At 45.6% G+C, this 21,947-nt stretch overlaps 2 protein-coding genes and 1 long non-coding RNA gene across 18 annotated transcripts in view; 2 read left to right on the forward strand and 1 right to left on the reverse strand.

The window, feature by feature from the left end:
• The window catches only part of Eri3 (ERI1 exoribonuclease family member 3), a 132,714-nt gene extending 129,789 nt beyond the window's left edge, over positions 1-2,925 (forward strand). For all 13 annotated transcript variants that reach the window (XR_007352051.1, XM_048815522.1, XM_015485110.2 and 10 more), the window contains one exon: positions 2,393-2,925. Coding sequence is in view for 12 of the 13 variants with exons in the window: in XM_048815522.1 (XP_048671479.1) it covers positions 2,393-2,475 (83 nt within the window). In the remaining variant the exon portion in view is untranslated. The remainder of the gene's footprint in view (positions 1-2,392) is intronic.
• A 447-nt stretch (positions 2,926-3,372) lies between these two features.
• On the reverse strand, positions 3,373-13,073 carry Dmap1 (DNA methyltransferase 1 associated protein 1). Of its 2 annotated transcripts, none has more exons than XM_015485104.2 (10): positions 12,685-13,073; positions 11,913-12,004; positions 11,469-11,664; positions 5,398-5,556; positions 5,139-5,306; positions 4,695-4,880; positions 4,461-4,532; positions 4,099-4,171; positions 3,683-3,978; positions 3,373-3,487 (listed from the first exon to the last, which is right to left on the reverse strand). In XM_015485104.2, exons 1-10 carry the CDS (start codon positions 12,787-12,789, stop codon positions 3,428-3,430), a joined length of 1,407 nt encoding a protein of 468 aa, XP_015340590.1. In that variant the 5' UTR covers positions 12,790-13,073; the 3' UTR covers positions 3,373-3,427. The 2 variants fall into 2 exon arrangements, with proteins under 2 accessions (XP_015340590.1, XP_048671473.1); XM_048815516.1 differs by having other exon boundaries at positions 3,373-3,547; positions 12,685-13,066.
• Positions 3,453-20,863, forward strand: LOC107141623. Of its 3 annotated transcripts, none has more exons than XR_007352053.1 (4): positions 3,453-3,512; positions 15,670-15,770; positions 16,384-16,536; positions 18,809-20,863. It is a non-coding gene; the product is annotated as an uncharacterized LOC107141623 (long non-coding RNA). The 3 variants fall into 3 exon arrangements; XR_007352052.1 differs by lacking the exon at positions 3,453-3,512 and adding an exon at positions 13,120-13,229; XR_001503446.2 differs by lacking the exon at positions 3,453-3,512 and adding an exon at positions 13,463-15,364.
• The last annotated feature ends 1,084 nt before the right edge of the window (positions 20,864-21,947 follow it).

The raw sequence follows: 21,947 nt of genomic DNA on the forward strand, positions 1-21,947 counted from the left end.
CACATCTTCAGAGGTTCTTACTTGACTAGATTTGGGGAGCATGGAGAGGGCAGAGTGTGAAGCCTGCCTCAGGTTTCTTTGGGTATTTGAATGAATTATCATGCCCTTCTCTGGTGTGGAGAACACAAGGCAAGCAGAAGCTTGGGAGAAAACATGTTCATTTTGGGAGCATTTTGTGCCTTTATTTAGAAAGAAATGTTCAAAAGACATTGGAATTTATGGTGTGGTGGTGTGGAGCTGGGGGGGGGGGGAGGGGGTGAGACTGGTGAGGGTCACCTTCAGGGCAGCCTAAGCTTAGGATTTGGGTGAAGTCATCCATTGTGCAGCATGGGACAGTCAAGGGCAGAGACTGAGGTATGCGACCCTTTCCCACACAGGTAGGAGATCAGTGCTTGCCCATTGGATGACTGGTGGCCTCGGGGTCTGGGCCAGGACAGTCACTTGGGCCAAGGGAGGCAGATTGAGCGATTTGTCCAGTGATGAGGGAGGAGCTAGATGAAGTCAATAGAAAACTAATTTTCTTTTCTGCTGGAAGAAATGAGGTGTGTGGCCGCTGGGTAATTGCAGATAACGAGGGGACTTATTCTTAATATGCACAGCAGCCACAGTCCCCAGAGTGCAAGAGACAGGAAGGATTGGAGGTGCCCGACAGCAAGGCTTATTTGGGAAGAAAATCACCCTATCAACCCCTCCAACAGTGCCATCACAGACCCTAGACCCCACCGTAACCCCTCCTCCTCCGAAGCCCCTTCTTGTCTTATTCCCCTGTCAACTGCCTGCTCCTCCTGTCACAGCTCCCTCCCTCCTCCACCCTGTACACCCAATAGCCCAGGCATACACACTAAGGGAGACAAATGACAGGGCCTCAGCTGAGCCGGGTGCGTGTCCGGCCCATAAACCACGGGGATGGGTCACGTCTGGAGTTGCCATGGCCGCCACTACCCACCCATCTGTCTTCCCACCATTCTGCCTTAGACCAGCCCTCATGGCTGCCTGAGCCCCTGGGGAACAAGGTGTCACATCTCTACACCTGTATCTACCACAGGTACATGCATGTTGACCTCTGCAAGACAGGACTGTGATTTGCCTGCCCCAAGCAGGATCTGCTGAACTGGTGACTGGCTAGTGACAGGCCCTGGGCTGACCAGACACTCTTCTCCAACCCACAGCCTTTTCCTAGCTCTAAGGCAGAGGGTTGCCTTTTCTAGGTTGAGGTCCTGGCAAGGAACAGTCTGGTGACCAGTGGAAGGGACAGTCCTTGACAAATGCAGAGGCTTCCTGACCCTACCTTGACCTTACCAACCCCCCATACTTGATGATGACATCGATGTACAATATTTCTGCAATCACAGCATTGATCCCCTCAGGGCTGGTGGCGGCTGAGGCCCTGGTCATGGCCCAGGAGCATGGGAGATGGGAAAGGAGTGAGAGGAGAGGCAGGTGACAGCATAGCAGCTGGTGACTGCTCTGGGCAGCTGCCCCTCCTGCTGGCAGTCGTGGAGTAAGTCCTGACCTATGTCCATGATCCCAAGGCCCAGCATTCCTGCATATGACCTCCAGGGTGTCCAGAGCATCAAGTTTTACACAAGAGACCCATAGTGGAGAAATTGTGATAGGGTCTGGCACAAGCAGACATTTAATCTGGGGTGTGGGCAGAGGCAGGGCCCAAGAAAGTGACCAGCACCCGGCTTTGATCCTACTAGGACAGGTGAGGCAATGGGCTGACATACATGAGTCTAAGCAGATGGCCAGGACTGAAAGAGGCCATAAATCTGGGCTCTCCCTAGCCTATCCAAGACCACACAGAGACAGGTATCCAGAGCAGGTGTGACTCCCAGGGCCCTGGCCCAGGAGTGCTGAGCCTTGTGTCTTGTCACCAGTGATTATGGCCTGGGCCACATCTCCCACATATGCAAGTGCCGGCAAAGTCACCCTGGCCATGGGCGTGATGAATGGCCACACAGTAATGAAATGGAGACATCAAGGCGGGTGGCGGGAAGACGGAGTGTGGCGGACGGGCCGTCCCCACGCGGCGGCAACAAGAAGGATCGCCCAGCGGCCGGGGGCCGTCAAGGGAGAAATTACACATTTACTCTGCCTTTTTCTTACTGCGACGGCGCCCATACATCACCGCCGGGGCCGGGACAGGACATGCCGGCCAATTTCCAGCATGAATTATGGGGCTGAAAAGCCTCAAGACCAGGCTTCCTGCTGGCCCAGTGTCATCCAGTCTAACCTGAAGCCAGAGATGCTGCCACCAAGGCCAGGGACCTCTAGAGCCCATGGCTCTTGAACCTAACCCTGCTTCTCATTCCCACCCTGCGCATGCACCTGTGGGCATGAAGAGGAAGGATGTAGGGCCCACTTAAATGCTTTCTGTTCCTCCCTACAGATGACTGCAAGAACATCGCCAACATCATGAAGACACTCGCATATCGAGGCTTCATCTTCAAGCAGACGTCAAAGCCGTTCTGATTGGCCGAGGACGGGATGGGGCAGGACAGGGTAGCTGCTTGGCCCAGCCCAGAATCATCCTCTCCCTCACCAGAGGGGAAAAGGGAGAGTGGCACAGTCCTGCGCCCAGAGTGTCCCCCAGCTGCCCTGTAGGCTTGTGCCTTGGGTAAGCGCTTGGCCGCTTGGCCTCTCTGGAGCAGACACTTTGCCCACCCCCACCCCCATCCCTCAGTCTCAGCCCAGTATTAGCCCTTCCCATTGTGGGCCTGGGCTGGGGGACCCAGGCACTCGCCGCCGCCTCCTCCCTGGCACACAGGCTACTGCTGGGGCCACCAAGCTTCCCTGTCCCCCTTCCCATCATAGTGCATGGTGTGTGGTGCCCCCAGGGCTCCAGGACAGATCAGGCCCCACCTTGTGTCTACCCCCATCCCCGCTGTGAACGTGCCACTGAATAAAGTCGGGGAAACAAGGCTTTGGGTGTGTGTGCAGCCATCTTTGTAAGGCTACAGCTATGCTAGTGCTGTCAGGATGGGAACCAGTTGGAGCATTCTCTGGGCTGCCTCTACCCAAGGCCACTGGTGTATACTGCCAACAGTCATTGCAGCCCCTGTAATACCCTCACTGAAGATAAACAGGCCTTGGGGTGTGAAGACTGTCCGAGCATAAGGCTGTATTCAAAGCTGCTGGTATTTGAAGCCACTGCTGTGTGTGAGGCCATCTTGAGTGTAAGACCACAGGTGTTCAAGGTGCAGGGGTGTGGGGCAGTTGTCAGGGGGTTAGAGGCCAAGGAAGCCACCAAAGACCTGAGCACAGGCAAACACTACTACCTTTGGGAAGTGGCAGTGCTGAGCCCCTGCCTGGCTAACCCTCCCAGCCAGGGGCATCAGAAATGCAGGAAAGGAGGCAGAGGCAGCCCAGTCTAAGTTAGCAGCTCTATTTACACCACAGCACCACCCACACTCCGGGTGGCCTCTCACGGCTTCTTGGCTTTCTTCACAGAAGATGAGCTGGAGGCCGATTCCCGTCGCTTCCTCTGAGGAGACACAGGAGGTGCTGAGGTCAGTCGTCCCCAAGGCCTGGTGTGTGTTTCACTCTCAGGGAAGATAATGCCCACCGGTCAACCCACTCCTGCCCTCCGCCATAGACCCTCAAAGAGGCAATAGTTCCCCTACAGGCACTAGAGGGAATAGGGTCAGGGCACATTCCCCCAGCCCATCCAGGCTCTTACCGAATTGGGTGTGAGAGGTGCACCCACCACATCAATGATGGTGTCCTTAGTGGGGTCAGGGCCAAGTCCAGGTTCAGACACTGCTGACTCAGCAGAGGCTGGGACTGGCCCCACTGCTGGTGTGGTGGGGCCCCCCAGCACGCCTGCCCGGGCCAGTGCCTCATGCCGGTGCCGCAGCATCTGTAGCTCATACTCGCAGTTGGCGCAGGCCTGCTTGAGCTCATAGAGCAACACCAGGTCACTGCGCAGCTCATTGAACATATGTACCAGCTCCTCCGTGGGGGTGGGGCTCAGCTCTGCAGGCAAAGCAGAGCCAGAATGTAGCTAAAGGCCTGTAACAAACTGCCCACCCCCTGTCCAGCCTTCATCCACAGCCTCCAGTGGGTAGGTCCTGTGGGGCTCAGTACCACACTCACCCACACCAAGCTCCAGCAACATCTGTTCCAGGGCCTTGATCTTCTTCTGACCCACAGAGCTGGGCAGCTTCATCTGCAATGACCCAGGCAGCTAAGCCCTCTGCCCAACAAGAGGTTTAGGGGTTGAAAGGACCCAAAGATAGTGGGGTTGGGGGGAAGGTGCCTCCTGGAGGTAGCTATGGGCCAGAGAAGGAAACAGCCTAGAAGTGGAATATAGTGAAAGCTCTGACCTTAGACTGCCTACATCCCTCTGTGATCCTGATGAGGCCATCTCTATCTACAGCCACCCTTCTTACTGGCTGCAGCACTCAGGCCAACAGGAACCCAGAGCCCAGACAAACTAAAGGAGATAACTCACATACCCTCTGGCTTCGCAGTGTGACCCCTGCAGACTTGAAGTCTGGAAACTTGATCCCTGCAGTCTCAGGAACAGCCTGGGGAAGGAGTTATGAAGACCAAGGTGTCACGGGGGGAATGAGCCCAGAGTCATTCCCAGCACCCCACCAGCTCTGTGTGCTCTCAGAGCTCCCCACTTGAGTGGGGCCACTTGGCGCAGGACCCCTCTACCCCAAGCTGGGCTGGTTCAGGCTCCACACCGGCTTCTCGGCCTCCTTTTTCTGGGGTAGCTTCTTCTTGGGGGCCTTGCGTTCAGTGCGCCGCTGTTCTGCAGTGGTGTCCGCCGCTGTGATCAGCTTCTGTAGGTCCTGGCTGCGTTTCTCCCGTTCCTTCTTCCGGGCCTCAATCTTGCGCAGCTCCTGTAGCAGGTACTCCTCCTCTGCCACCTAGAAAAGGGAGAAGAGATGCTGAAAAGCGTGTGAGGGCAATCTGGAGAATGAGTGGACGGGGAGGCGAAGGGTGCTGGATTATCTCAGAGGGAAGGGACTAGATGGAAGTGAAGGAGAGCAGGGAGATGTCTAGGAAGCAGCAGGAATGGGCTGGAGGTGGAAAACTGGGGGTGAGGGTGGTAAGAGTTTACAGGATGGAGGCAATGAGCAAGGGGTGTAGGGCTTAGAGGAGAGGCAGTGGGGCTCACAGCTGACCTGCTCTGGGGTCCGGTTGTAGAGACGCTCCAGCTGTTCCTTCCGCCGTCGTTCATGCCCAGCATCAAATACTGGTATCTTGAGGTCTGTGCCTGGCACAGCCCGTACATTGGCAAGCTTAGCACAGATGTGGTAGTACCGCTCCTTCAGGTCCTCCACAGAACGCTTCTGAAAACCAAGATACACAGGGGGATAATTGAGCATGAAGGAAGCGTAGGCCCAGGGGTGGGCACACAAGCACATGCTTATACCAACTCACCTTGAACTGCTGGTGGTCATACCGGTCGTGGATAACTACAAAACGCAGGTCAAAACGGCGGCTTAGGTCAAAGAGGTGGTCAGTTTCTGCCTTAGTCCAAGCATCATCATGGAGATAGAGCTGGTACTCCTGCTCTGAATACACAGGCACCTGCACAGTCTACTGACACAGAGGGACAGTGGAAAAATACCCACATCAGGTCGTATCCAGCAGGCTCCAGCCCCATCATCAGAGCCCTTCCTGTTTACTGATAGTCTCTGAGGGGGACCAGGGCAAATCCTCTGTCTGTGCCCCTGGCAGAGGCCAGCCTAGAGTGAGGAAAGCACCTATCTGCTTGACTAGAACCATAGCAGCCTCTGGGCTGTGGCCTGTTGATGTACTCTAAAAGCAGCTTCACCGTCTTCAGCTTCAGAGCCTGGTAACAGGATACTGCTCCTGCCCCCATAGTAAAGGTGAGGGGACCACTTGTAAGCACTTCCGTGGAGTCCAAAGGTCAACTCTGGAGCCAGGCAGATGGCTAAATACACCCATCAGACTGAGAAATGGCCATGCAACTTTGTCTGAAGCACTATTGCCACCAAGTGGTGATAGTGGGATCTGCCGCTCCCCTGAGTTCTCCAAAGTCAAGCATCTAGAGACAGGGCCTGAACCTAGTCCCAATATATACAACTCTGCAACTGCCCCTTGGTCCACCATCCCACACCCCACTCCTCACGTCTCCTCTAGAGACAAATAGTACCAGCACAAGCTGAGTTTCTCAGTCAGAGACTCAAGGACTGACTCAATGCTAGACTGGACTGGGGAAGTTTTTCTTTTGCTTAATTAACAACACAGTTGTCTCCAATTGCCTCTGGGACACTTCCTATTGGAGGTTTCATGCTGTTCCTCTGGATTCAACTTAACATGCTCAGTACTAACTCATCACCCCTCTCAAACTGACATCACTAATCCAGGCCTAAGTCAGTGTCACCCTCATCCAATCCAGTTGCCCAAGCCAGAAACCTGGCCGGCATCTTTAAATTTCTACCTCTTAATAAATCTGTGGCTTTGCCTCCAAAATCCCTCTCTATCTCCACTGCCACATCCTGGGATAGCCCAGCACCATCACTTGTCTGGCTCCTGGGACAGGCCAGCACCATCACTTGTCTGGCTCAGAAAAATAGCTTTCCATTGATCTCTCTTTATCCCCGTTCAAACCTCTGCCAATCAACTCTCCCTCTGCAGTCAAAATTGACTTTTGTGAACAGTGCTACTGAAAGGGCAGTATAGTCCTCTCTAGTCTACGGTGAAAATAGCAACTGAGCAGAAACACGGAAAACCTAACTGTGCTGGTTAATTTAATACGAAGAAACTTGTATTATCTTTTTTATCTTTATCAGTCTTTGATGGATTGAAAATAAAACAGAAATATGTCCTTCACCACAGATAATTTGAGATGCATGGTTCTAGAACAATGGATCTTACCACATTACACACTAAGCCTCCCACCTTCAAAATAAAGTGCCTTCAGCTGAGCACAGTGGCACATGCCTGTAATCCCAGTGGCTGGGGAGGCTGAGGCAGGAGGATCACAAGTTCAAAGCCAGCCTCAGAAACTTAGCAAGGTCCTAAGCATCTCAGTGAAACCTGTCTCAAAAACAAAAAAGGGCTGGATGCAGTGGCACATGCCTATAATCCCAGCAGCTCAGAAGACTGAGGCAGGGAGATCACAAGTTCAAAGTCAGCCTCAACAAAAGTGAAGTGCTGAGCAACTCAGTGAGAACCCTGTCTCTAAATAAAACATAAAATAGGACTGGGGATGTGGCTCAGTGGTTGACTGCTCCTGAGTTCAATCCCTAGTACTCCCCACCTCAAAAAAATAAAAAAGGGTTGGGGATGTGGCTCAGTAGTTAAGCACCCCTGGATAAATCCCTGGTACCAAAAAATAAAGATAAAAAAAGGGCTAGGCACAGTGGCAACATGCCTATAATCCCAAGATCTTGGGAGACTGAGGCAGGAGGATTACAAGTCCAAAACTAGCCTCAGCAAAACTGAGGTGCTTATAGTAAAAAAGAAAGTTTCTTCTAGATAATTTACAAACCCCTCAAGAGCAAGGATTATTTAGTTAATTTCCACCATTAGGTACCAGTGAATATCTACTGAATCAGTCAATGAACACATGAGTGAATGACCTGTCCTTCACAGACCCTAAGTTCCAGCCAAATGACCAGCAGTTTCTGGAACATAGCAGATCCTTCCCCTCTGCCTTTGTTATTGGCTGATATGCCTTTTCACTTCCACATTTCTTCTGCCTGTAACATTTTCATCCTTTTAATCTCCTTCAGGCATTATCTTCTCTGGAGTCTCTCTGGTTTCCCAGGCTTGGTTATGTATCCCTTCTGTGCATTTAATTTTAAAAAGCCTAAAAACATAGTAACAGCATAGCCAATCCTGTTCTTGAGGCACTCACAGTGAAGTAAGGTATACCATTTATCTATTCATTCAACAAATATCATGGGCCTGTCTCACCTATGTCAGAAACAGTGTTAAATAAGAATATGAGGTGAAGTGGTCTTCACCTCTCAGAGCTCAGAGTTGAGCTGAAAAAAAAAAAATTATTTTAGTAGTGGTGAATCTGACGACAAAGGAATGCCTACTGTGCTAATAAGGGACACTGGGTCCAACATGGGGACAAGAGTTGGACAGAGAAGAGATAAATTAGGGCTCGTTTAAGGTTAAGTAAAAGTGTGCCAGGAATAATGGTGCACACCTGATACCAGCAATTCAGGAGGCTGAGGCAGGAGGACTGAAAATGCAAGGTCAGCTTGGGCAACTTAGCAAGACCCTGCCTTGAAATTTTTTAAAAAGGTTGGGGGTACTGGGAATGTGGTTCACTGGTTGTTCCCCTGAGTATAATCCCCAGTACTGTAAGAAAAAAAAAAAAAAAGATATTAATTAGAGCTGAGCTTAGTGGCACATGCCTATAATCCCAATGACTTGGGAGGCTAAGGCAGGAGGATCACCAGTTTGAGGACAGCCTTGGCATCTTAGTGAAACCTTGTCTTAAAATAAAAAATAAAAAGGGCTGGGGATTGGGCTGGGGCTATAGCTCAGTGGTAGAGCTCTTGCCTTGCAGATGTGAGGCCCTGGGTTCAAGTCTCAGCACCACATAAAAATAAATACATAAAAAAATATATATATATATATGTATATATGTGTGTATATATATATATATATATGTATATATGTATATATATATATATATGTATATATGTATATATATATATAAATATAAATAAATACACACACATATGGCTGGGATATTTATCTAAGAAAAAAAAAGGATGAAGATGTAGCTCAATGGCTGAGTGCTGCTGGGCTCAATCACTAGTATCAAAAAAAAAAAAAAAAAAAAAAGTTAAAAAGAAGTGAACTAGTAAGGGGAAATGGGAAAAGAATCCTAAGTAGAGTGGGCAATACAGAGAAAAACAGCATAATGTGCATGGGCCTGACAGAGAGAACATGTTGGGAAACAAATGCTGAAATGGAGAGATGCAAAAAGAGCCTGGCAAATTAGCAGAAGCCAGCTACAAGCCCTGCTACAGAGTCTAAAATTGTCCTGAAGGTGATAGGAACCAGCAGAGTTAGTTTTAAGGAAAACAAAAGGTCATAGTTCTTCTATCAAAGATCACCCCAACAGCAGTGAGGACAGAGGATAAACAAGAGTCTAGGGACCAGCTGTAATGCAGGTGGGAGGTAGAAAGGCCTGAGCTGCTTCAGGAAAGCAGTGAGAAGGGCGCAGATCAAGAGGCTTCAGGAGATAGAAACCACAGGGCTTGAGCGTGTAGGGCCAGGGAGATGCCACCCAGGTTTCTGGCCTAAGCAAGGGAGTGGACAGGGAGCCACTGAGTGAGATGGGATCCATGGTGAGAAGGATTACTGGAGAAGATCATTAATTCATTTAACTCTGGCTTCATTCTCTGGCCCTGTAGTCACCCAAAACTCAAATCTGATCTTGACACTGTTCTGCTTAAAATCTGTCCATGTTTACCCAATGACACCAGAGTAAAGCCAAATTCTTGAGCCTGGATGCCAAGGCCTTACCTGACCTGGATGCTATTCACTGCTTGGGTGGCATCTCCCACCATGCCCCACCTTGGGTTTTAGGATTCATCAGCATGGAAATGCCCACAGTATCCCATACACATGACCCTTTAAAATTATCATTTTATGGGGCTGGGGTTGTGGCTCAGTGGTAGAGTGCTTGACTCGCATGTGTGAGGCATTGGGTTCAATTCTCAACACTGCATATAAACAAATAAATCAATAAAATAAAGACCATCGACAATTTTTTTAATTGATCTTTTATGGTTTTGCTCATGCTATTCCCTTTGCCCAAAAAAATTATTACATGCCTTTCCTAATACCACCTGGTGACATCCTTCATGAAAACTCAGACTCTTTAACAACTCCAGAAAACTTCCATGATCATCAGGCCCTCCCAATATTGCATGTATCCCACCAGATTGTGATTGCCTCTACCCCTACCCCCACCATCCTAACAATATGAGGTTTTTGTTTGTTTGTTTGTTTGGTACCAGGGATTGAACTCAGGGGCACTTGACCACTGAGCCACATCCCCAGCCCTATTTTGTATTTTATTTAGAGACAGGGTCTCACTGAGTTGTTTAGCGCCTCACCATGGCTGAGGCTGGCCTTAAACTCTTGATTCTCCTGTCACAGCCTCCCGGAGCGGTTGGGATTACAGGCTTATGCCACTGCATTTTTGTGCCCTCAATTGTTAGACCTCAACTTGGCATGGTGCAGTATTTACTAAACACAAAGTGAACATTATTTTGTCTTCACCTCAACCTGTCTCATCCCACCTCCCTCCCACTCTGTCAGAGGCCTTGCCTTATGGCTGTTCCTCCCCAGCCTTATATCTCCTGTCTCTCCTTCACTGGCTTAGGGATGATGATGAAATGGAGGAAAACCTGGTTTGGGATGTGGGGAGTGATGGATTCACATGTGGCCATGCTCAGTCTGAGAAATCTGTGAGCCATCCAGGGGAAGGTGTCCAAGTACAGTTGGATATACTGGACTGAGAGGAAAGGGTGTTCCAAGCAAGAACACCTGTGAGGCCTCATTGTACAGTGGCTAAGTCTTGGACAGGAATACCAATCTAGTCTAGCTCTACCTCTTACTGGCTGGGTAAGTCTGGATAAGGTCCTGCTCTGGCTGAATCTTAATTATTCAAACCAGAGATAATTCAATTTGGATTAGAATGCTGGCAGAGAGGATGGAGAATATAGGCAGAAATATGATTTACTGTGGAAACAATCAGCAGGACTCGATGATGTATCACAACAGTCTAGTTTAAATGTCACCTTCTCAGAGAGGCCCTCCATGACCACCCTATCTAAAAGTAGGCCTCCCCTACACCTAGATGTTCATTCTGCATCTCATTTCATATTCATTTATATCCTGGTTTCATTTTATTGATGTGATATAAAATAAGTTGGATTCTTTTAACTGAAAGAATCCAACTTATTTTATTTCCTTAGATGATTGTTAACTGCCTTCTCGTGCTATCTCTTTGTCCTGCTGTTGAGACCTAAGGGAGAAGGCTGTCAAGTATGATTCCCAAGTGGGTGGATACTAGTGCCATTCAGTGAGATGGGGAACGGATTTGGGGGCAGAAAATGGAAATGAGTTTTGCTCAGGGGTACCAATTTGATGTGATGTACCTATGGGGCATTCTGAAAGATCTGTCAGTAAGTGACATCTATAGACACACTAGAGAGAAAACACAGAGTGAAAAAACATGTAGGCTACAGCTCTGAGAAACAGAAGGATTTGAAAGGCTAAGAGAAGTCACCAAGAAACAAAGTTGTTTCAGGGAAGGATAGGATCTCATGGGCAGAAAAGACCTATAGAATCCCATTTAGCATTTATTTGACATGAGGACTGAGTGGGTAACCATGGCTGGACCAAGCATACATCTAGAGCCAACCCTAGGAGACAAGAGAGCTCATACATATGGCTCAGAGTAGGTGGGCAGCATCGGCCTGTGTCCAAATGGTGTAGCTCACCTTATTGAACCTGGCGAAAGGGTAGTCCTTGCCTTCCTCTGCTGCCCGTCGCCAGTGGAAAAACATAGCTCCATCCTTTCGGGCTGGGTTAGTGAATGGCATCCACTTCCAGGGTCGCACCTTCTTGGAGCCCAACTTGGCTTTCACTGTGCGGTAGCCCTGACCAGTGTCACTGGGTAACAGTGGGGGTGCATCCCTGGCAGTAGGATTTAGGGAGGTGTAAGGTTAGAATCAGAAGGGCTCTAGGAGCTGATTTACCCTTGAGCAAGGAAGTCATGTCCTAGATTAAGACATCTGAGGTCCTCTCACATCCTGCTCAGCAAGCAGGAGCCCTGACTGAAGAGGGAAGGTAAGGAGAGAACTGGAAGAAAAAAACCAGGAGTCAGGGATATGGTGGTTAGGTCAGGGGCCAGAGAATGGGAATTGGGGATTCCAAATACTTGCTTCTTATCAGAGTAGAGCAGGGCATAAACTTCCCGGTGCATGCCCTCAGGCCTCTTGAAGGTTAGTGTCTCAGAGGACTTCTTGGATTTTTTCTGAGGAAGAAAACAAGGAAGGAACCACAACCTAGACCTCCTTTCCCTAAAATTCTTTAGCTCAGCACAATCCCTGAACAAACCATCACAAGAACAGTTACACACATACTAACATTATGATGACACACTTTAAAGGCACAGAAAACCACTTTCTGGAGTGTACCCAGTCTGAGCAGATCATTCCCCTTTCCTCCCTCATCTAACAGAGCCTTGATATGTCAAAATTGAAGATCCTCTCCCCATCTCTCAGACTAATAACACAACATCTTGGTCCACCCCCAATAATTTTCTCTCTTTTGTCCTCTCATCTCTTGGAGGTGCCCCACTCTCTTGGTCCCCTCCACTCCCACAGTGTCCCACCTCTCCATCATCCATCTTATGGAGGATGATACTTTCTCTGTACCATAATGTCACACCTTTCTATCGTGCATCTCACTAGAAGTGTACCACTCCACCACCTCTCCCGTCGTCACCCCCTCACTCCTCATTACCCCCATGCTTTCTTTTTTTTTTTTTAATATTTATTTATTTATTTATTTTAGTTTTCGGGGGACACAACATCTTTGTTTGTATGTGGTGCTGAGGATCGAACCCCGGCCGCACGCATGCCAGGCGAGCGCGCTACCGCTTGAGCCACATCCCCAGCCCCCCCCCCCCATGCTTTCTGATACACCTGTTACCTTGTCCGGGTTGATAATGTCTTTCTTGCTGATGGTCCCGGAGGCTGCATCACCCTCTGGACCCCCGAGTTCTAGAATATCCCGTACATCCGCACCCGTAGCCATCACGCCTGAGAGATTGGGGGAGCACCCCCTAGGTCAAGGGTCAGTGCCTGAGAGACCACGTTCAGGCCAGGGGGCGGGTCCACTCCGGACCCGAGTGGGGGCGGGGTGAAGAGGAGGGCGGCAAGGAAAGCGGTCCCAGTCAGGTCGGGGTTCTGCGTATGTCCCGTTGCTTGGGTGTCCGTAACAGCCTCATTCACCTCCTTGTTCCTCACCCTGCTCCTCCACACCTGGGTCTGCCAGCTGCGTTTCCCTGCGCCGCTCCCCTAACACCGCAAAGCCTCGGGCAGAAACTTCCGGTTGTACACGTTAGAAGCACAGCCGACAGAAACACTTCCGGTCTGTGCTTGGAGGAAACAGAGCCGGCTAGCAACCCAGTGTGAAAGCTACTAACCGCGCGGAGTTTATCACAGTCCTGTCCTCCCGCGACCCCACTCAAGATGGTACGCCGCCCGGTTTCCGGCTTTTGCCTTCTGTGTTGCTCCATTGCATCTCGGGGAGTGGAAAGAAAAAGAAAAGCTCACAGCCTTGTGACGTTACGAAGTCAATTTATCTTAACCTGTTTCCTTTTTTTTTTCCTCTTCCCTTTTTTTTTTTGAGGGGGGGGCGGGAGCAGTAACCAGGGATTGAACTCAAGGGCACTCGACTACTGAGCCACATCCCCAGCCCTATTTTGTATTTTATTTAGAGGCAGGGTTTCACTGAGTTGCTTAGCCCTCGCCATTGCTGAAATTGGCTTTGAACTCGCGATCCTCCTGCCTCAGCCTCCCAGCCACTGGGATTACAGGCGTGCGCTACTGCGCCTGGCTTAACCTGTTTCTTAATTTACAAAATGAAAATTGTAGTAATACCCGCCTAAGTGAAATACTAATAATCCATGTAAAATATCAGCTCAGTGCCTGGGACATTTTTAATTAAATGAATTAGTGATAGTAATTGCCTTTGTTTATTAAATATTAACGTGTACCTGTGTTAAATTTGGCATCAAAGAGATAAACTGGACAGGCCAAGCAGCCCTGGGTGGCTACCAAGATGGAGTCTGGACCTTTACTTGCACCTCCTGTGATGGAAGTGGCTTTGAGTTTGGGGCCTCTGGGGCTTTTCTTGAACCCAGATTCCTGGAACTTCCCCAGTCCGGGAGCTAGCTGCACTATTTTGAGTTACAAAGAGGCTCAAAACACAGCTTCAAGTAGGGAGCTACTGGAAGAAGTATCCCCAAAAGGAAGAAATCTGCTGACATCCCTGGAGAAAGAAACAGGATGTCCTGAGGAAGAGCAGAAGTGACAGAGGAAGCAGCTCCCAGCTTCAGCCTCTGCAAATCACCTGCCAACATGGAGGATACATGGGCAATTAGTGTGGGGCATAAATTGGGGCTTGTTAAGGCATTGAGACCATAAGCTAAGACCTGCCAAAGATCCCCATAAGTACTAGAGGATCTATACAAGTTAGATATAAATGTTGCATCCTATCATCTGAACAGGAGAAGGGGATACAACCACTGCAGCCCAAGCCCAAAATTCTGGAGAACTATGCCTGGAAGTACAAACCTTGTCCTGTTCCTGACTGATTCCTGGCTGGATCTACTGAATTCCAGTTTCTGGGGGGAACCTAGGTCTTGCAGCAAAAATTGCCCTCAGGGTAAAGGAATGGTCCTTGGAGCCAGAAGTAAAGCACTGGGAATGAGACTTGTGCCTCTGCCTTAAGCACTTGACCTTACTTATAGTTAATTAATTGTGTCAGTATTTGTTTAATTAATTATGTAAGACAGTGATGCTAATATGTAAATTAGTATGTGTGCCAGGCACAGTTCTTGGACTTGGGGATGCAATAGGTGAATGAGATAGAAATATTTCCTGTGGAGGTTTTATTTTGTGGGCAAAGAGAATATAAACAATAAAATCCATTATGTAACTTTTGATCGTGATAAGAGCTGTGAAGGAAATAAAAGAGTAATAGCATGGAATAGTGTGGTCAGGGAATGTTTCTCCAGGGAGTCAAAATCTGAACTAGGATTGAAACAATAGAAATAGCCATGATATCTGGAGAAGGAATGTTTCAGGCAGGAAGAAAAGCAAGTGCAAATTTCCTAAAACAGAAGGTGCCCTATTTTTTAAGGGAAATAGATAAAGAAGGTGTTATGGTTTGGATCTTAAATGTCCCCACAAAGGCCCATATGGTAAAGTCTTTGTCCCTAGCCTTATTGGAAGGTGATAGAAACTTCAGGAGGTGGGACCTACTGGAAGGAAATTAGGTCATTGGGAACATGCCCTTGAAGGGAATATTTGGATCCTAGCCCCTTCCGCACCGCACCCCTGTCTCTCCCTGTTCCTCCTCTCTGCTTTCTGGTTGTCATGAGATAAAAGGCCTCCTCCATCACCCATTCCTACCACAATGTTCTACCACAGGCTCAAAATCAATAAGGCAAATCAACCAGGGGCTGAAGCTGCAATCCAAAATGAACTTTTCCTCCTTTAAGTTGTTTATCTCAGGATTTTGTCACATCAATGGAAACCTGACTAACACCCAGTATGGTGCGTCTTTCGAGAGAGGGGGAGCACAGGAAGAGCTGAGATCAGAGGTAGGCATTGTGGGCCATGGCAAGGAGTTGAGTTTTACTGTAAGGACCATATGACATCCTCCCTTCTCTTCACCAAGACTACAAGCTCCTTAAGGATTCATTGGGTCTCATCTTCTGAACCTGAACTATTTCTCAGAGCTTGTTTCTTCATTTGAAAAATGGAAAGTGTGTGGGCTGGGGTTGTGACTCAGTGGCAGAGCCTTGCCTAGCACATGTGAGGCACTGGATTCCATCCTCAGCACCACATAAAAAAATAAGTAAATAAAATAAAGTTTAAAAAGAATTCTGTTTGTTTTTTTTTTAAGTGAAAGTGTGCCCTATTTGGAGAAGCTCCTCAGAAAGACACTATGGGGAAAAGGAGGCAGTCATACATGGAGTAATGGAGATCTGATTTGAACTTTATCAGGTTAGTAATAGAGCACATTTCCACACTAACAAGATAAGGACAAATGTTCCAATTTTTAAAATGCGCCAAGAGCATTAGAGGAAGTTGTAGAAATAGTACAATAGCTAATGAACATATGGGTAAGTGTTAAGCCTCACTAGTAATCAAAGAAATTAAGATTTTAAAACCACAAAGGGGTACTATTTTGTTGTCTATCAGATAGGTAAAACTTTTAAATAACTGCGATACCCATTCTTGTCCAAGATATAGATGAAATAGACATTAGCATATGCTGTTGGTAGAAATGTGTTTTCATTTTTGTTCATAAATTCATTCAACAAATATTTGTTTGGTACTTATTGTATGCCATTTACATATATACTCTCATATGCCAGGCACTATACTAGGCCTTGGATATGTAGCAGTAAAGAAGGCAAACTTCATTACTGCCTTCAGAGAGTTTATGTTCTCTCCCTTTTATAAGTGTGTCTATGTAGAGAAAAAAAATCGGAAAAGAGAAGCCAAAATTATACCATTGGTAGTTTCTATTTAGGCACTTTATATATTCTCCCTTTTGCCTATAGGTATTTTCTATACATCTTATAATGAATGTGTATTTCTTTTATAATAAAAGGAAAGAAGGAAGGAAAAGAGAGAAGGAAGACAGACCCAGCAGGGCTGTGGAGCATGGACTGGGCCGCAGTGAGGAGACCAGGACTCTCTGGGAAACATTTGGGAAACGACTAAGGCAGGGGTGGATTCCATCATGTCATCTGCAAATAATGAAGTAAGCCTAAACACTTATTTCTTCTTCTTTTAGCATTGGCCAGGGTCACAGAAATAGGCAAACAGCAGCTGTGGTAGTGGGCATCCTTGTCTTATTCCTGATTTTAAAGGGAGTGTGCTTAAAGTTTATCTTTCTTTTTGCTTTTTTTTTTCCTGCATCTTTTCTTTTTGACTGGAAATTGAACCCAGGGACACTTTACCACTGAGTCACATCGCCAGTCCTTTTATTTTATTTTATTTTATTTATGTATGTATGTATGTATGTATGTATGTATTTATTTATTTATACCAGCGATTGAACTCAGGGACACTTGGCCACTGAACCATATCCCCAAGCCCTATTTTGTATTTTATTTCGAGAAAGGGTCTCACTGAGTTGCTTAGCTCCTCACCATTGCCGAGGCTGGCTTTGAACTCAGATCCTCCTGCCTCAGCCTCCTGAGCTGCTAGGATTATAGGCGTGTACCACCACACCCAGCCCTTTTTATTTCTTTATTTCAAGATAGGGTCTCACTACATTGCCAAAGCTGGCCTCAAACTTGTGATCCTCCTGCCTGGGCCTCCAAAGCTTCTGGGATTACAGGTGTATGCTACCACAATCAACTCAGTTTTCTAATAATTGTTTATCCTCTAGTCATAAATAGGTGATAAGCTAGCAAAATTTTTTATTAATTGATATATTCATATGAATTATCTCCTTTAGTCTATTAATGAAGTGAGTTGACAGATTTTCTGATGTTACATTCACAGAATGAAATCCATCTGATCACAATGCATCTTGGCTTCAGGTAGCTAATATTTTATTTAGAATTTTTAAATAACCTATTCATAAGTGAAATGGACTTATACTTTTATTTACTTATAACTATCTTTATCTAATTTTAGAGTCAAGATTATGCTATTTAGCCAAGCACAGTGGTGCACTCTCTTCATCTAAAAAACCAAAACTTTTTTTGTTTTGGTTTTTTAGATGAAGAGAGTCTTTGTCACTTCAATTTCTTTAATATTTATTGTCCTAGTTCCTCTTCATTTCAATATTGGTAGTTTGCATTTTCCCCACAAGTATGGCTAAAGTAAAAAAAAAAAAAACTGACAATACAAAATTTTGGTGAAGATATGGTGCAGCATAACTCCTCTATATTATTGATGGAAATTAAATTATTATGACCACATAGGAATATCATTTGACATTATTTACTAAAGTTAAATATACATAAACCTGCTGTCACAGCAGTTCTGCTCCTGGGTAAGTTCTCAAGAGAAATGCTCATGTTCACCAAAGACATAAACAAAACATCAGAATGGTATTATTCATAGTTGTTCCAAGCTGAAAATATTCAAAAGTCTCTTGCCTGGTAAGGTGGTACAGGCCTGTAATCTCAGGTCCTTCAGAGGCTGAGGGTAGAGGATCACAATTCAAGGCCAGCCTCAGCAACTCAGAGAAACCCTGTCTCAAAAAACAAAAAGCGGGCTGGGACTGTAGCTCATGTGAGGCACTGGGTTTGATCCTCAGCACACATATAAATAAATTAATTAATTAAATAAAGATATTGTGTCTATCTACAACAAAAACAAAAACAAAACAAAAAGGGCTGGGATGTGGTTCAGTGGTAGAGTGTCTCTGAGTTCAATCCCTGTACTCCCCAGCCCTTGAACCCAAAACCAAGTGCCATACTGACTCATCCTAAATCCCAGATAATGAAAACTTAAGCATTTCCAATTTGATTACTGACTCCCTAACAAAGACAACTTTATTCCTGACTTTTGCAGTGCTGACTTCTGACAACATATGATCTTTAGATAGGATAAGTATGCGAGAAAATTGCTGTTTCTCCACCACAAACAAATGGGTAACTTTGTCTGTCTTGTTCATCTTGTATTTTCACTTGATGAGCCAGTCCTTCTAGTCTGATTTCCCTTATAAACTTCTTTGTTAAAGGGAATGCTTTTGCTTTCCAAACTAACTTAATAAATATGTACTAAAGTAAGAGAGAGGGTGCTACACCTTGTACCACCCACCATGAAGAAAGAGTTGCAAAGGTTGGTGGGTATCTTTGGGCTTGCAGGCTGTACGGTACCTTTGTTCATGCTCTGCCTTTTTATCCAGTGACTGGTAAGTTTTGAAAGGGACTTGGCTCCAAAGGAGCTCTATGGGAGGTCTGGGTTAGAATGTAAGCTGTGCTCCTAGTTGGGCCTGGTTATGGAACACATCCAATGATGCTGAAAGTATTTTGTTGCAAAGATCTAATATTTGCCTTCTTCTGACCCAATAGGAGAATCATAGCACAGACACCCAGGGTTCTGGAAGAAGTCCTTAATCTCACCTGCAAACAATTGCCACCTTTGGAAAACCAGCTTCTGGCTGACAACTGGGCTCTGGAAGAAGCTGATCGCCTGACTATGAAACACTAATGGGAACTGCCCAGCATGAACTGAAAATTATCCAATCCATTGAACCGTAAAGTTGGAGATGCAAGTCAGCATTCCATTATAAAATTTAAGGAGTTTATTCTTTATTCTTTATAAATATTTAAAGCTGTAAATTTCACTGCTTTAGCTGCACCTTGCAAATTTTACATTTTGTTATCATTCTAATTTCCTTTATGATTGCTTTGGCCAATGATTATTTGGAAGTATGATGCTCAATTTCCAAATATTTGAGTTTTCTAGATATCTTATGATTATTGGTATCTAATTTAATTCCACTGTAGTCAGAGAATTTATTCCATATGATTTAAATCCTTTTAACTTTATTGAAACTTGTTTTATGGCCTAGCATATGGTCCATTAGTGAACATAGCACATGTACTTGGGGGGAAAGAAGCGTATCCTGCAATTGTTTGGCATGAGGTTCTATAAATGTCAATTAGGTCAATATGATTGACAGTAGTTCATATCATTTATGTCTTGATTATTTTTTTTCTACTATTCCATTGATTGCTAAGAAGGGTGTTAAAATCTCCAACTATAATTGTAGAATTGTCTACCTCTTTTTAAAATTTTATCCATTTTTGCTCGACATATTTTGAAGCTCTATTACTAGGAAAATGTATACATTTATAATTGTTATGTTTTCCAGGTGAATGGACCTTTGTATCATTACAAAATATCCATATTTATCTCTGACAATAATCTTTATATTGACATGTACTTTATCTGATATTATAACCACTCCAGACTTTGTAAGCTTACTGTTTGCACAGTAGACCTTTTTCCTCCATTTTTCCCCAACTTACTTGTATGTTTATACTCAAAGTAGTTATTTGAGTTTGCCTCTTTTTGTTCATTTGAACCATCTCTGTCACTTAAGCCCATAGGGGTTGGTTGAGGGATAAGCAGGAAAGGAGAACATCGTGGTCCTGGTCTCGTTTGTACCCTTTCTACTTGATGACAAATTGCTATAAGACACTAGAGACTTTGTGCCAGATCAAATAGTTTTCAGGTTGTGACAGACAGGTTAAGTTTCAAGATCATGTGGTAATCCCCTGGACATTTAGTCTATGTGAGGGCCCAGGAGCAAGATGAAGTTCTTTCTCAAAAGGAGTTCAGCAATTTGCTAAAGACGACATGGCTTTCTTCACATATTCTAGTGACTTCTTCTGCAGTCTTCCTATACTTCCCCCACACACATTAGGAATTGAACCCAGGGACGCTTTACCACTGAGCTACAACCCCAGTCCTATTTATTTATTTATTTATTTATTTATTTTATTTTGAGACAGGATCTCCCTAAGTTACTGAAGACCTCGATAAATAGCTGAGACTGGCCTGGAACTTGTGATCCTCCTGTCTCAGGCTCCCAAGTCTCTGTGCCATCACACCCAGCTCCCTTGGGCTTGCTATATGTTCCATCAGAATAGTGACCTAAACATGATTGGAGTGTGGGTCATGGAAATCAGCTGGCATATCTGCTTACATAGCAGCCTAGACCACTTGAGGACTTTTTTCTTGGATTTCCTCTCAAAACTGCAGCCATTCAGGTAACTGAAATTATCTTTCAGGTAAATGGGCAGGTATAAGACACCCAAATATGGGGTATGTTGCCTCAGAATTCCAAGAAGGCAGCCAAATACCATATTTCAACTAATCTAAGATGTCTTCAGTTGTAAAGTACACTACTGATATTCCACTGTGAATAATTTTTTTAAATGCTGTCAATAAAACCATGATATGCCATTGATCGTGGGATACACTGGCATATTAAAACTGGGGGGATGATGACAACCTTATAAATGCACTAAATGCCACTGAATTTTTCACTTTAAAATGGTTAATTTTACATTGTGTAGATTTCATCTCAATAAATAACTTATGTCCTTTAGAATCAATGATATTTGTATTATTCTTTCATATACCTTTCAGAATGTAAAATGAATTAACTTGTGCTTAGAAGGGGAGGTGGTGATATGGCCTAGAACACTGGACCTCCAGAAATATCACTGAGATGTATTTTCATGGGATTTACTCACTTCATTGAATCTGAAATGCTTTGATCCTCGTGCATTTTTTCTTTTAGAGAGAGAGAATTTTTTAATATTTATTTTTTATTTTTTGGCAGACACAACGTCTTTATTTGTATATGGTGCTGAGGATGGAACCCAGCGCCGTGCGCATGCCAGGCGAGCACACATCCCCAGCCCCAGTCCTGGTGCATTCTTGATTTACCAGAAAATGTCAACAGAAAGCTTTCCCAGCCCCACCCCCCAGTACTTCCTCCTGTTAACTACAATTGTAAGAAGTCACCCACCACCCTCAGCAGGGGAAGAGGAGACATTTCTTCTGGCAAGAGGGGGCCAAGGGAGGTAGGGTCTGAGCTATCTAAAATGCTTCCTTTTCTGGTCAGCGCTCCAACATTCACATAAGAGACCTGAAATGTGAATTCAGCAGATATTTTACTATAGCAATTCTCAATATCAAACTTTGAATTTGATTTCCAGCTATAACCAGCCCCATGACTGCACAAGATAAATCATTTTTGTCATAGATATATAAAGTCAATGTCTGAGATTCATCTTGAGCTGAAGTTTCAGGGTACTGATCTTGTCACTCTTTTCTTCACTTTGTCCGGAATGGTTAAAAGAACCCCTGCTGCCCAGTCTGCAAATTACTTCTGCCTCCCATGGTTCCCCCAAAGCTTTGCCCTCAATGTATCTTTCATTCAGGTGATAATCAATTGCAGGTGATAATCTATTAGTTACAGGCCAAGAGCTGCTTTTAATTGTAGCTGAATTTCCACTGCCCAAACATAAACATCCAACTCATGCCTGTTCTAATACCAGTTTGTATTTCAGTTACAATTGGTAGTTCTTGGTTTTCTAGAAAACAAAAAGCAGTCAAAACTGTTCCAAGAAAAATTGGAGAACCAAACTAGAGCAATAACTATAGAAAAACAAAAAAAATATTATTAATAGC

The sequence above is a fragment of the Marmota marmota genome, unplaced genomic scaffold, assembly GCF_001458135.2.
Source record: "Marmota marmota marmota unplaced genomic scaffold, marMar, whole genome shotgun sequence".
NCBI classification, from domain to species: domain Eukaryota; kingdom Metazoa; phylum Chordata; class Mammalia; order Rodentia; family Sciuridae; genus Marmota; species Marmota marmota.